General features: G+C 36.1%; 2 protein-coding genes and 1 pseudogene across 3 annotated transcripts; 1 reads left to right on the top strand and 2 right to left on the bottom strand.

Moving 5' to 3' along the window:
- Nucleotides 1-455: 455 nt before the first annotated feature.
- Nucleotides 456-2,454, top strand: LOC104245446 (aquaporin TIP3-1-like). The gene is made up of 4 exons (XM_009801051.2): nucleotides 456-559; nucleotides 682-760; nucleotides 1,261-1,614; nucleotides 1,971-2,454. Exons 1-4 carry the CDS (start codon nucleotides 456-458, stop codon nucleotides 2,415-2,417), a joined length of 984 nt encoding a protein of 327 aa, XP_009799353.1. The 3' UTR covers nucleotides 2,418-2,454.
- A 529-nt stretch (nucleotides 2,455-2,983) lies between these two features.
- LOC104245459 (pentatricopeptide repeat-containing protein MRL1, chloroplastic-like) lies at nucleotides 2,984-9,242 on the bottom strand (annotated as a pseudogene).
- Nucleotides 9,243-9,646: 404 nt separating this feature from the next.
- On the bottom strand, nucleotides 9,647-14,132 carry LOC104245447 (magnesium transporter MRS2-4-like). Of its 2 annotated transcripts, none has more exons than XM_009801052.2 (5): nucleotides 13,961-14,132; nucleotides 12,795-13,144; nucleotides 12,113-12,555; nucleotides 11,145-11,429; nucleotides 9,647-10,214 (listed from the first exon to the last, which is right to left on the bottom strand). In XM_009801052.2, exons 2-5 carry the CDS (start codon nucleotides 13,087-13,089, stop codon nucleotides 9,936-9,938), a joined length of 1,302 nt encoding a protein of 433 aa, XP_009799354.1. In that variant the 5' UTR covers nucleotides 13,090-13,144; nucleotides 13,961-14,132; the 3' UTR covers nucleotides 9,647-9,935. The 2 variants fall into 2 exon arrangements, with proteins under 2 accessions (XP_009799354.1, XP_009799355.1); XM_009801053.2 differs by having other exon boundaries at nucleotides 12,795-13,281; nucleotides 13,961-14,131.
- Between the last annotated feature and the right edge of the window lie 624 nt (nucleotides 14,133-14,756).

The following is a 14,756-nucleotide window of genomic DNA, read 5'->3' on the forward strand; positions in this document are numbered from 1 at the left end:
TTTTTCCTTCTCTTGAAAGGGAAAACATTTCCTCCAATTGGAGGAAAATGAGTTGATGAGAAAAATATTTTCCAAAACATTTAGACCAACCAAACATGAAAAAAATGAAAAATATTTTTCGGAAAATGTGTTCCTTCGTACCAAAAACCCCCATACTGTTTGCTTTTTCCCTTTATATATTTCTTTGTAGATTGGATTTTATTCATTGTTAAACGAAAAGCATTATCCTTTATTTAGAGTATATGCGTGAAAAAGGATCTTAGACTAAGTTGTATTTTGACACTAACAATGAATAAAAATGCTAAAAATCACCAGCTCGATATACACATTAAAAAACTTAAATTAAGCATATACTTAAAAAGAAATAAAAATAAGACGTAGTTAATATAAGAGGCTATAGTACAGTTTTTCACGAGAAAGGCATTAAAAGCCTTAGGCGAATTTTTCTCTCAGTTATGGATGCCAGTAATGGAAATGTTTTGGGTGATGAAGAAAGCCAGAGTATTTCCTTTGGAAGTAGTAACAAAATTCAACCAATCACTTCTACACAAAAGCAAGTGTTTTTATTTTCTCTTCATTCACCACTCTATATGCTTCAACAAGTATTTTCTTGGTTTTGATATAGTTTATATTTATTCTTAACATGTATGTTGTTTGGCTTCTTTTATTTTTAATTTACAGCTTAGATGACGAAAAGAAGAGGTATACTTCTCTCACAATGGCTGAAAGACTGGGCTTGCCTGATTTCTTCTCTTTGGATGTCAGTATATTAATTTCAATCTACATCTGTTTCATTTTATACGACAGTGTTGATAAAGTACAGTGTTTAAGAAAAAACTCGACACATACCAAAAGTACATTTACAATTTATGGTATTAACATGCCATGATATTTATATGGCTATAAAAGTATATTATTACAGGTAAAATAAAAAATTCAAAATTAATAACGTTAAATATAAAAATGTATCATAAAATATTCTTTTACGGAACAGACTAGAAAAAAAATAATGTCATATAAAATGAAACATATGGGATACTTAAAAAAATTCGATAGTTGTATGAGTATCTCTGCCTATGTATATCTCCTTAAATATTGTGGTGAATTTTAGTTATGTACAAATAACTTTTACATTACCAATGTAATTTTACTTATTATAACAAGTTACTCGCCATATTTTTAGGTTATCAATTCACATTCATTATAAACAATTATGTTTAGTTGACTTTTAAGTAACATGTTGTTGACTTGTGTATATAGGTTTGGCGAGCGTCAGTTGGAGAGCTTTTAGGCAGTGCGGTTCTAGTGTTTATGTTGGATACCATAGTAATTTCCACACTCGAAAGTGATGTCAAAATGCCAAATTTGATAATGTCAATTCTCATAGCAATTACACTCACCATTCTAATCCTTGCCGTATTTCCTGTGTCTGGAGGCCACATTAGCCCTGTCATTTCCTTTTCCTCTGCTCTTGTTGGACTAATATCAATGTCACGAGCCATAATTTACATTTCGGCACAATGTTTTGGTGCTATTTTAGGTGCATTGGCCCTCAAAGCTGTGGTGAGTAGTACCATTGAACAGAGATTCTCTCTTGGTGGTTGTACCATTACGGTAAGCGATCTTTACACAAATAGCTGGTTGGTTTCACTATATATTTTTCTAGCCCGATATACAAAGATTATACACTGATTATACATATTATATATGAATTATACATATATTATACAGAGGCGGATCCAGAATTTTAAGCTTATGGATTTCTATAACAATCTCAAGTTAATCTGGACCAACGAACTGGGTTCCAAGCTAAATATTCTTAGCTTTTAATGAATTTTTTAATACAAATACAGGGTCTATGCAAAAGTTAGTAACTTGTGCTCTAGATCCGCCCCAATATTATGCATTCGCCTACTATTTTTAGTTTAAGCGGTTGGGTGGATGATTATTTCGGTTAATTCTTCTTTCAGGTAATTACACCAGGGACCAATGGGCCAGTCACTGTGGGCTTGGAGATAGCCCAAGCATTTTGGCTCGAGTTTGTATGCACATTTGCTCTACTTTTTGGGTCACTTTGGATGGCCTATGATCATCGCCAGTCCAAGAAACTTGGGCTTATTACTGTTATGTCCATTGTTGGGCTTTTAGCGGGCCTTCTTGTCTTTATTTCAACTACAGTCACTGCTAAAAAGGGATATGCTGGAGCTGGAATGAATCCAGCTAGGTGTTTTGGAGCTGCAATTGTAAGAGGAGGCCATCTCTGGAATGGGCATTGGATATTTTGGGTTGGGCCTGGGCTTGCTTGTTTTGCTTTCTACTTTTATACAAAGATCATTCCTCCAAATCATTTCCACGCTGATGGATACAAGCATGATTTCTTAGCTATAATTGAGGTTTTGTTTCAATCTGAGGTATAATGGTTTTTGCTAATGCTTTAAAGGCGTCATTTGGTAGTTTGGCGCACATACTAGTTCTTCCGCGGAGATTGTTTATATGATGATTAATAATGAAATTTTGTTGTCACCAATAATGAAGGAATTATTACTTACTTTAAGAGTATTTTTATTTTAAATAGTTTGATCCTGGTATTGCTAATACACATGTATTCCTATTTCACATTTCATATTGCATAAATTAACTACATAAATTCTCGAATAACTATATGTTGACGATATATAATACTGCCAACCCAAACATTGTAAGTTATGAAATGATTGTTTTTTACGCCACCAACCAAATAATGTATTAGATTAAGTGAAATGTAATGTTGGGAGTAAGTCATTCGTGCAGCTCCTACAATGCTGTATCGAAGCCTTCCCGGAAAAAAGAAGACAAAATACGTACTGGAGCACAAGAAGGATGAACGCTATTAAGCTAACTTGGTATGAAATGTTTCACTTTTCCAAATGGTACCTCGGCTTTCTTTTTTTTCTCCAGCTAGTGATATTTTGGTTTCTTTCATAGTGCATGTGAGGCATGAAAATGTTACTAAAAGTTGTAGGCACTACCAAAAATGCAGGACTTGTTGTGCTACCAAATTAACATAATTCTCCGAGTCCTACATTTGTCCTTTCCATGTTCTGATATTAACTTTATTTAAGAAAAGAAGCGTTACATGAACATGCAAAATGGAAATTTCTTCTGGTTACCTTCCAGCAATCTTAATTGTTTTCTCGCCAGTGGGTGTCTGAATATGTGACTGCTCTACAGGGAGTAGAATGGATATGTTTGGTATTTTTGCACCTGCATGATTTCCCATGTTAAATATAAATCAAGTTATTCTAGTAATGAAGATATTTCCAGTATATCTCAATATGCACAGCAAATAGAAACAAGCTATCACTGAAGGAAAATTTTGAAGTGAATTTTAATCCACTAATATACATGCATGGCATTTCAAAACTCCATCACTTAAAAGAATATTTGTATGTATCAAAATATTATTTACCTGCAGCCAGACGATGCTTGAGACCCTTTAGGACAGTCAAAAGATATACCTGGTTAATTTTAAGAAAAAAGTATAAGAAAAGAAAACCACCAAACAAGTATAAGCAAAATTGTCTAGAAAATGGATGGGGAACCCATATAATGCATAAGATTAGAATACAGAAAGATACATGAAAAGTAACTTTTAACTTCTTAAGTCTAAAAAACTATAAGGAATCCTGCAAAAGGGGGGAGAGAGAAAAAAAGGAGAAAAAGAGATCTTTGCAGCCAAAAGGACAAACTTACAATTATTAGTAACTACCAATGATGCTAAAAACTAATTAAGCTCGTCAAGCTTAGAGCATTTTCATGTGGATAACATTTTACACAAGCTTACCTGAGCTGTATGAATGTGCAAATTCCTCGCATCCACAGCAACAGGATTTCCCTTTAAAGAAGTCAAAGGGATGGTCCCAAGTGAAGCTGCCTCCTAAGAAACAAGAATATTGTGCGAGATGATCCACCACAATAACCAACAAGATACAGTTGCATACATGATAAAAGACAACTAAGATAGACCACGGACCTCAAGCAATGAAAAGGCATGGGGATCATATTCACCAAATCCATCAATCAAAGAGCACAGGTTTGAGCCCTTTGATGTTTCAACAGTTAATCCTAAATTCTCAATAAGTCTTTCTTTCAGTGATGCATCCCGAGGAAGCTGTAGGCAACCCAGAACTAGTGATAGCTCATCCATTGTGGGTACCACACCAGCTGCAATTGTTTCCCTGTAGATCATTAAGGCCAACGATGTCCTGCAGACCAATTAAGAATTTCATGAGGAAAAAAAGAATTTTTTTTCTTCCTGGCCTCAGAAAGAGCTGTTTAGCCACTTAAGGGACGGATATCTTTTCTGATTCAATGGCATATAGTCGGAAAAATAGGAAAGAGAGACATGAAAGATGTGATGATAAATCCACCAGCCTAAACATTTGAGATCTCAAATAATTCAGCCACAAATGTGCTAGGAAATAGTGACCACTAACAAAGTCTTTTCCAAAGCCAGCGTGCTAATAACATTAGTGACATCTTTTATGTTTGCACTAAGCACAAGCAGTCCAGTCCCCTTATCCACTCAGGAAAAGAATATTCTTAAGACAATTTCTTACTGCGTGCCAAATTCCCTGAAATATGCTAACAGAATCGAAATGAGAACCAGTCTATCTCATTACATGATTGCAACAGTATGTTCAACATGGCATCTCATATAAACTACTTTTACAAAGAAATTGAGGGCATTCACTAAAAGATAATTTTACGTCCATCTTAATACACCACGAAATTGGGCCTAAACATTTCAAAGCTTTCAGAATTCAGTATCTGATAAAACTAAAATAACAATAACAATAAAGAAAGGTGTTACAGTATCACTAGAGGCATTTTAGATGGAGATGTTGATCTTAAACATCATCATCACTGTAACAGAATATAATTTTCCCTCTGCTTTCCCTTTTTATTAGACATGTCAGAATCAATACCAGATTAAATAGAAGCATACCATTTACTGTCAAGCTGCAGGCGACCAGAGTTATAAGACAAGACAGGCTCACCAAGTGTACAAGCTTTCTGGAATCTTCTTAAGCACATAGCTACAAGAAAAGTCCACATCATCAAATAATTGTGATGTCCAAAACAAATGACACAACAAATAGATTCCATTGCTACAGTACAAGTGAAAAATAATGGCAGGACTAGTGAACATTCTTGTTATGAAGGACAAGAAAAAACAAAAACTGCAGAAGGTTGTGAGCCTCTTCTTTACAATGACCAGGTGAGGGGCATGGTTACTCATACTGGCTTCACTAAGCATGCCACTCTAGTAGAAACTTAGATGATATCCTAAAAACATTCTTTACATTGGCACCATGGTGATATGCACAAAATTCCACACTAAGCACCATTCAGTTTTGAAGAAAGTACCTACAGCTAATGGTGTGACTAGCAAAGGCCTTTCCTCCATGGGTGATGCCAAGTGTTACGGCGGCACAATAAATTATAAACTTAGCAAAGACTGGGCCAAGAGAAGGCACTTCCATTCTTTTGTCGCACGTCAGAAATTCATTTGATAAAAACACCAAGTCGGTGTCAAAGAATGGATTTAGTGGAGTAACAACAGACCAAAGGAATCCAACTTATCCTAGACTGGTTAGGGAGATTAGTATCTCCACATGAGATTCACTTCCCTGCTCACTGCTAATTCCAGCATCTCCTAGCACCTTCATTAATTCTAATTTTCCAGGAGATCGTTATTTGGAGCCATAATGCTCCTGGAGCAGCATCCACTGAATAGAAGGCTTATCTAAGGGCTTGGAGGTTAGGTCATAGGCTCGTCCATTCGTGGCCACCGGATAAAAAGGACGTGAACAGAAAATCCATCATTGGCTTAGAAACTCTTCTATGCACAGAGGTATCATCTTTTATGACCTTCATTTGGTCTAAGAATTGCTAGAAGGGGTCAATTAGATATAAATGCTCCAGCAGCAAAATCAACCGACGAGCAGGCTTATAAGCTATAAGGCCCTTCTAGCAATAAGGTAGACTTATCCTTGTGTTTCCCCCATATAAGATGGACGTAGCCATAATTGTCACATATGTATCAGTAGGTGCCCGGGAACCAAAATCTCTTAAAACTTTGTTCCCTGTACACCACAATATAGGTGCCTGATCCCATTGATGGAAGGATCAAAATTCAACTTGTTAATTTGTCAGATGGGCCTAAAACATACATCATTTGTTTAGTCTTTCCACCACTATGAACATATCCAAATAAAAGAAAAGCAGCCAATCCCTCTTGGTAAGGATGTTGTAGCACCATACATCAAGTCAAGATACAAAGCTTATGCGATCAATTGACAAGCTTATAATTCTTACCAAGAAGACATCTGCACATAACAAGGTTTGGGGAAACGCCATCCTTTTTAGCATGAGAAAGAAGCATGAGGCCAATATCCAAGTCATCCTTTCTGTCATGAGATAAGAGAAATAAATGATAAAACTCAGATATACCAAAACTGATATATTGACAGGAGATAGTGGTCATTATACATAAACCTCAATGTAAAGGAATCAAGCTATTACTATTCACTTGCCACTAACAGAGTGGAGTATGTAATGGTGTTAGGGCATAGGTCCACTCTCTTCATTTCAGAAAAAATTTCCAGAGCCTTCTGATATTGATCGGCATCACCAATTACAAAACATCTCATTGAGGAAATTAAGGAAATACACAAGAACTGGGAACCAGCATATACAGACATCTACAGAGTAAGGTCGTCCTCCGTTATAAACATATTAGGTGTCATAGCAAAAAATAAGATGATGATCTGGAAAGGTTATAAAGCAACTTTTGAAGCTAGATTCTGAATCATGAAAGAAACATCCAAGTTAGCTCTAGCAATGGACTGAGACCACTTATAGGTATTGAATTATGAACCTTATAAAAATAAAAACTGATCAGGAGAAAGAAAAACACTAGCGTGTAGATATTTATAGCCAAAACAAGCATCAGTGAAATGCTCTTACGCTGAGAAAAAGTTTTTAAGAGAAATGTGACTTACATAATGCAGTTACCAATGCATTCATCATTGAAACGGTTGGTTTTAACTTGACGCCTTTAACATCCTCATACAATTCTAGTGCCTTCTGCCAGTTCTTTGCCTGCAGATGGATTTGAGAAGTGTTTTAAACCAAGTCACAAGATTTTGAAAGAAACATTAAGACCAATAGAGCCTCTGATTCTTTATTTTAGACAGACAAGTGGAACATAACATGATATACATTCCAGCTTGTTTATATATATGATCTTCCAAGGAATTCTTAACCTCAACCTGATACTGATTTCACTTGACGTATTGTTTCTTCTGCTATTCTTGGAAATATAGTAAAGGGAACTAGAGTTTATTAGTGCATTGGTTAACTATGGATCTCTTCCAACTATTTCCCTGTCTACGGTGTCTTCCCCATGACAAGATGTTTCTCCTTGATGCTTTTCACTGTTTTAAATTCTCCTAAAAGCTACTTCAGGATTGGCAAAAGAAATACAGATAGAACATAGGTTGACTACTTCAGGGGCTTGCTTGGTAGAATAGAGACCAGTAAGACATCCCTCCCTCTATATCTCTCCCTTCATGACGTGTCTGATGATCACTTCTTAGAAGCATCTATAAAACACAATAAACTACAAAAGTGGCATAAATATTACTACTGTTCACGGTCATAAAAGAAGGTAGCACACAGTGAATAAGACAAATTCTTTGGAGATTTAGGAGTCAACATGTCTTACGGTTAAGCAACTAAATCCCACACAATTGGTACATAAGCTACTTGATCACGATATATGAAAAAACAGAAGGCAGTGTCGCATTTGCATAATGTATGTTTCTCAAAACTTCTCACATTGTTCCATGAAAAACTACATTTTTCCATGCGGAAGCTTCATTAACCACAAGATACGGAAAAAAAGATGTCATTATTGCATATAATTTTGAACAAGTAAGCTTTATGACATTCTCATCCTATTACAGCATATCCAACTACACTGGGATCAAATTCACATCAATTTTGAGACCAAGAGCAGTCAGTACTCATTGATATCAATTTCCATCTTTAAATGCAATTTAAGCCACAATATTGATATTGAGATCTCAATCGAAGAGGAAGATAACCGTAAACAGACAAGTTCTAGACATCCATTTCACAGATGAGAGAGAGCAGAAACTAGAGATAGTACATTTGTCTATATGAAGAAAGACAAAAAGGAATGTTCATACATTACTACAGGCTCCCATCAATGAGCTATATGACATAGATCCCACATTTATGCCTTTAGTCCTGGCTTCTTCTAGAACATCAAATGCAGCATCCAGCTTACCAGCGTGCCCTGCCACATCTACCAGTGCACTGATAACATCTGCACAAATAAACAAAACTTAAGTTTTTTAAAATATACGGTAAAAAATCTCAGTGGCATAGTTTTGATTTAATGCTAACAAAATGATGTAAAGATGGATGCATCAAGCTCTGATTTCTGCAACAAGGTTGAGAAGCAATATTTTGGATTCAAGTCATCAAAATGTAAAATAGTTTACTGACATGCAAACACAGCAGTTTAAAAATTACTACCTCATCTGGATAAACACCTTTTCTAGTCATGTCATCGTAAATGCTGCGCGCAAAATCCCAGTTACCATTTTGACTACAACAATTTACAGAAATTGTGTAAACCTCTGCTGTGCCCTTGATATCATATTTATCAATCATACGGTAAACATCCAGAGCTCGATCAACCTAAACCAATTTATATGTCCATGGTTAATCATGATAGAAGAGCAGAAATGTGGGAACATCAGTCCCATTCAACCAAGATATAGATTTTTAAGCAAAAACAGAATGCACATATACCTGACCGGCATTTGCACATGCCTTCATCAAAGCCCCAATAGTAATCTGATCAGGTTCTATTGGTCGTGCTTCTGCTTTCATCTCAGATAAGACATCAAATGCACGATCCACTGCTCCTGATTGACCACAAGCTGTGATAAGAGCAGTGAATACAACACGATCTGGCTTCACATTCTACTGAATACAACATGAATCCAACGTGAGATATTTGGCGGTCTAAGTACATGTCACTTTTCAGTATGATTTGGTAAATAATAAGCTGATATGAATGAAATGTTAAAGCAATACCCTCTAAAATTGTATGCCCTAAGTAGATAAATTTATACCTTAGATCTCATTATACCATAGGCACCGAAAGGGTAGTGTATACGCAAATATTATCCCTATCTTGTGCAGGTAGAGAGGCTGTTTCTGAAAGACAGAACCCTCCGTTCAAAGAAACATAATCACAGCAGTGCTATAGCAAACCAGTTGTACAGAACAACACCTTAGTCAACATCAGTACTTGGCATAATAATCACATACTAATTCTATTAAACATCTGAAAGCTTTCTGCATATCTAGCCAATAGTATAAATATTAACTATGTAGTAAAAATCACAAAGGACCACAACATCAGAACTGAGGCTTTGTTTGAGTAACGGAAAGGATAAGGGTGCTGATCTAATTGGTGATGAAGAGAGAAAGCCCGCTGGGATAAAAGAAAGTAAGAATTGATTCCATCATAAGAAAGAGAGGCGGAAGAGAACGAGTTCGATACGCTGGATAAGAAGCATAGTATCATTGATTGCGAAAATATCTAAAATAAATTGGGTACCTTCTTACAAGAAAAATACCGGGGGAGGGGGGTCATTTAACCCCCTTACCCCTAACATTATGCAGCACTAACTCCTCTCGGTCTACAGTCCCCTGCCTAGTACTCTATTTGCAAAGGGCAAGTATAACAAGAGCACATTGAGTGAAGGTATTATGTATGGCTCACACAGAGCAAAAATAAGCTTCGGACTTGTATTAATACAACTTGTAAACCTTGACAATAGAGGAATTCATGACCCAAGCAACTTCTTCCATCTTGCATATCCCAAGATAAGAAGGAAGAGTATTATACAACCTATTGTGATGCCTGTTACAAAAGGCCAAAATACCCCCTCAGTGTGGTTTAAGGTACAAGGTATATTCATGCCAAACCACCCAGCTATCAGCGTCTCCATAGCTATAGCAAACGATGCAATTGTCAGTGTCAACTGCAGCTGAATAAGTTCATTACGTTGATTGTCAAGTTGGATATTGACGTAATCTTCTGTGTCATCAATGTACTCACGGACCTGCAAATTATACAATAACAGGGGATTGAAGGATGCAGAACAAACGAAGGAAGACCACAGACATGATTCAAATGCAGACCAAAATAACAAAAAAGTAAGAAGAGAGTTTACAAATTGTACTTATACTACTTAAGAAGAGAGAGTTAATAAATCGTGCATCAACGTATTCATCATTACAAATTGGTAGATGATATTAGGTCTTTTAGAGAATGCTAAGTTCCTGATAACTCAGTCCCTCGCATGGTTTTCATTCCAAATGAATGGAGAGGGGGGGATTGATCGAGAGAGAGAGGACATTGCACATTATCTCATCTGCCTATTATAGGGGCCCAAGAGGAAACCTAACAAAAGAAAAGGAGGGAAAAACAGAGGCAGTAGATTAAACTGAGAGCTGTATATTTGCAGTTGGAATTAGCAAGGTATTGCAATGTCAAATTAAGAAAGAGATGCAACTATTATTTCAATTCTTTTAATTCTTCAGTTTCTTTCCCAAGTCTGGAAAGCTTTCTTTACCTTACTGCTTTACCAGAATATGCTGCAAAGATCGACTATTGAGGAAGACATGTCTTACAGCCAAGAAATCATGAGACTACAAGCTTCCCCCCCCCCCTTTTCATTATCAAATATCAAGAGGAATTAAGAGTACACGGCATCATTTTCAATATAAGGATACTTAAATCAAGATTCATATCATAAAAAAATCCTAGTTGATGGGGCAAAATTGAGGTTCCTTAAAGGTATGAATACCTTATTTAATTCTTCTCTTATATGTGTAACTTGTTTAAAAGTATAATCGTAACTGTCAACAGGAAAGAGGAGCAACAAGTCTACGCCATTACCAACATAAAAAGACGCAAAAAAAAATGCAAGGGATGCAAGCATATTTTTTGGGGGTTTTTTTTTTTGGGGGGGGGGGGACAAAATACTTACAGATAATATCTTGTTACGAGTGCCTTCCAGCTGCATAAAGTAGGCATCGAGCAACATCTCCAGATCCTCCACATCATTGTCATTAAAATGGTTGCTCACCAAACTTCCACTTCTGCTTCTGGCAGAATTAAGCCTACGAAGATGCGGTGCAACAGGAATAAAGCTATTTGAAACAATAGTTCCCAAATGAGCCTCAGTTTGCTGGTTCTGAATCCATTTCCTTGTCAAGTACAACTGAGCCATGTCTTCATTGTCATCTAAAAGGTGTTCAATTTCATCTCTAACCTATCATCAAAAAATCTTTACCACTGTAAGCATAACACAGAATAAACAGAGCACAGACAAGTGTCATGGAAGAGAACACTACAATTGAGTTCATCAATGTAGCCCACATGAATATTAAACCCTCCAATTTACGAAATAAGAGAGCTACAGTAGCAAAGGCTCCTTATATTTCTCCTCCCCAAAAATTGTTTCGTACAGGCTATCATACCATTTCAATAGCCAGCACATTCCCGAGTATATGTGCAAAATTTGGTCCAGCATAAGGCAGACAGATTGCACTACAAATAAACTCAATACTTAAGAGGAGACATCAGGAAGATTAACTTAAAGTGGGCAACAAGGGCTATTAAAATTGAATGAGGTTTGTGTTTAAGGTGTACAAACTGATACCAATAGTTGTTCACCCAATAAGCCATAACACAATGAATATGAAGTACTTTACTAGTAAGTCTGCATTAGATGATGACAACAAGTAACAAGTTCTCTTCCTGGTCAAACAAATTTCCAGCAGCTAACCATGAACACCTCAGCACTGAAATCTATTTATTATCTGACTTGCGCATAAGGGTGTTACACAAAATGGGAAACTATATCCATAATGTCAAGAAATGAACAGAAATTACTAGAAGATAAGACCTTTATCATGTTTCAATAGCAACAGGGAAAAAAACATATAAGAATACCTTCTGCACTCTGGCAAGTAAACGAGTAAGATTGCTTTTTAAACTTCTCACTTGCTCAAGATTCTTCGTGCTAACATTCATAGCCAGTTCATCCAAAACTGGGTAAGCATCTCTCTCCAGCTCTGCCACGCTAGAGTCTAAGAATGTACAAACAATCTCCAAGGCAACCTCCAGCACCTGAAACTCAAAAGGGAGCTCAGCCTGCAGACCTTCGACAGCTTCTGGAACAGATAACCAGTTTCCAGCAGTTGGAAATTGTCCTTCATTATCTTGTTCAGCACTAGTACCATCAACCTTTGAAAGACTTTTATGAGGAAGTTGTTGCCTCAGTTGATCCACAAATGGGAGAACCTCTTGACGTAGAGGATCAAGCAACAATACCTCTTCAGCAGTAATTATGGCTCTTATAAACTCCAAATTGACAACCATGGCCTTCTCCCTTGCTGCAAGTTAAAAGAAAGGAACTTTTCAATTCCTCGAAACCCAATATCACATTTCTTTTTTTTTTAAAGCATTCTACTAGGTACAAGCAAATGCTAGGAGATACACATGTAAGCTAAACATAATGCTTAAGCTTCCTACAGTTAAGCTAAACATAAAAGTTCAGATATTTGTTGTTATAGTTGGAAACACATGAACAAATTTATAAGCAGTTAAAAGGGGCAAAAGAAATTAATATTACCAAGAATGCTAGAGGAGTGAGAGAAGATTGGGCCAAGAATCCTCAAGTCCCTAGCAGGAATTCCAGCACGTTTGATGATAGCGCTCTTATCCCACTCTATCAACTCCGATTGACCCTGCTTATCGAATCTCATCCACAGCCTCGCCCCACCGACCTTCTTCTTCACCACTTTACTAGTCCCTGCCGTTGCCACAATTGAATTGCTGACAACTGCCCCATTTACCACCGGCGGAGGCGGCAACGGCGGCGCCATCGCTTTCTTCCTCCGGCGAATCGAAAATTGGCCCTTCCCCATAGCTCTCTCTGTATCTCTCTCACTCTCACCCCTTTCCCTTTAGAGTCTTCTGAGGCTGCGTAAGCCAAATATAAAAAAAGGAATAATATTGGAACAATTATTGAGTCGGCAATTAATGACCAATAATGACCAAACAAACTCCAAGCATCCAAGTTCAAGAAATTAATCAAAGCCTGCCGCACTTGAAGCGATCTGCAAAGCGTGATTGAAAACCATAGCACAGCAGCACAACGAATTGATTTTATCAACATTATCTATTTGCCATGGGAAATGGGAGCGCTCCATCTTTACGTAAATTTAAACAATCAAAAGGTCAAAGTGTAGCCACAATCTCTCTGCAGGCTCTTCAAGATAAATCTCTATCTACAAATAGAGTATAACATGAGCACCCATCCTTATATCCCAATAAGTTCATCAACCTTCTACCAAATTAACAATCATAACGTGTATATGATCGAGTACAATCTGACAATCATAGTTTTGTGTGAAATAATCTTCTTCTTTTTATTTATGTATACAGCTTGGACAAGAAATTTTTTCCCCATTCATCAGTTAAATTATTGGCATGTACAAAACCAGTTAAACAATCAGAAAAATTGAAGAAAAAAACTGCTTTTTCCCCAAATCTCAAACTTCAAAGCATAAACTTGCTAGTTTTTAATCAGATTATCCTCCCTTAAACAAAGAAGTGCCAATTAATCACACGAAAAAAAAAATCAACCTTTTCTCCAAAATTTTCTTCCTCGACTTTTGCTCACATTTTCATAAGAACCACAAACGACATCAAATCGATCAAATAACCAAAAAAAAAAAAAAAACTACTTAACCAAAATATGGACATATTTTTATTTTGCCAATGAAAAAGGCTGACCTTTAATTGCTAATGAAGAAATTTGCAATGTGATTTCAGGTACAATGGAGAATTAATCAATTCAGGAGCTCAGATTTCTTCTCTCTTAAGGCTAAGGTATCTTCTTTTTTATCGAATCTTTTTCCTCTTTCTATCTACTTCTTTCTCGGTGACGTATCCCGTAGAAAAGGTATACTGCCCAAAATGACCTGTTATATTGCTTTCTTTATTTCTACTATCTCAGCCCCACAGGTTTCGCTATTCATGAAACAGCCCCTAATCTATTTATCACATTCATTTATCTCAGTATATTTTAGTTTAATCTACTTTTGCGGCTACATTGAACATATTATTAGGATATTTATTATATGATCAAAAACTACATCAAAAGTGTTGCAAGTTCCAATCATGTCAAAATAAAAATGAATTTAGCGCCAACAGTAAAGTGACTATTTTTATTTTTATGCCAAAATTAAGTATTTCGTTTTATTCATATTGATCAAAAAAAATTATATTTCCTCGGTAAAAAATTACTACATATATAATATTTTACTTTTTTTAACTTTCTATTTATGGCGTTGATAATTGTTTTAAGTTTAGTAATAACAAACGCGCTTCTTTTATAATTATTTATTTTTTATGGATATTATCATGAATATAAGATTAATGCCACTGATTTTCCAACTCAGACTTTTTTAGCAATCTGTACTACAGTATATTATTAGTATTAAAAATTGTCATAATTATTTGTTATGAGTATAGCTCATTATTTAGTATTCCACCCAACTAGTGGTGTGTGACAGAATTCATACAGCTC

This window comes from Nicotiana sylvestris, chromosome 1 (genome assembly GCF_000393655.2).
Source record: "Nicotiana sylvestris chromosome 1, ASM39365v2, whole genome shotgun sequence".
Lineage (NCBI taxonomy): Eukaryota > Viridiplantae > Streptophyta > Magnoliopsida > Solanales > Solanaceae > Nicotiana > Nicotiana sylvestris.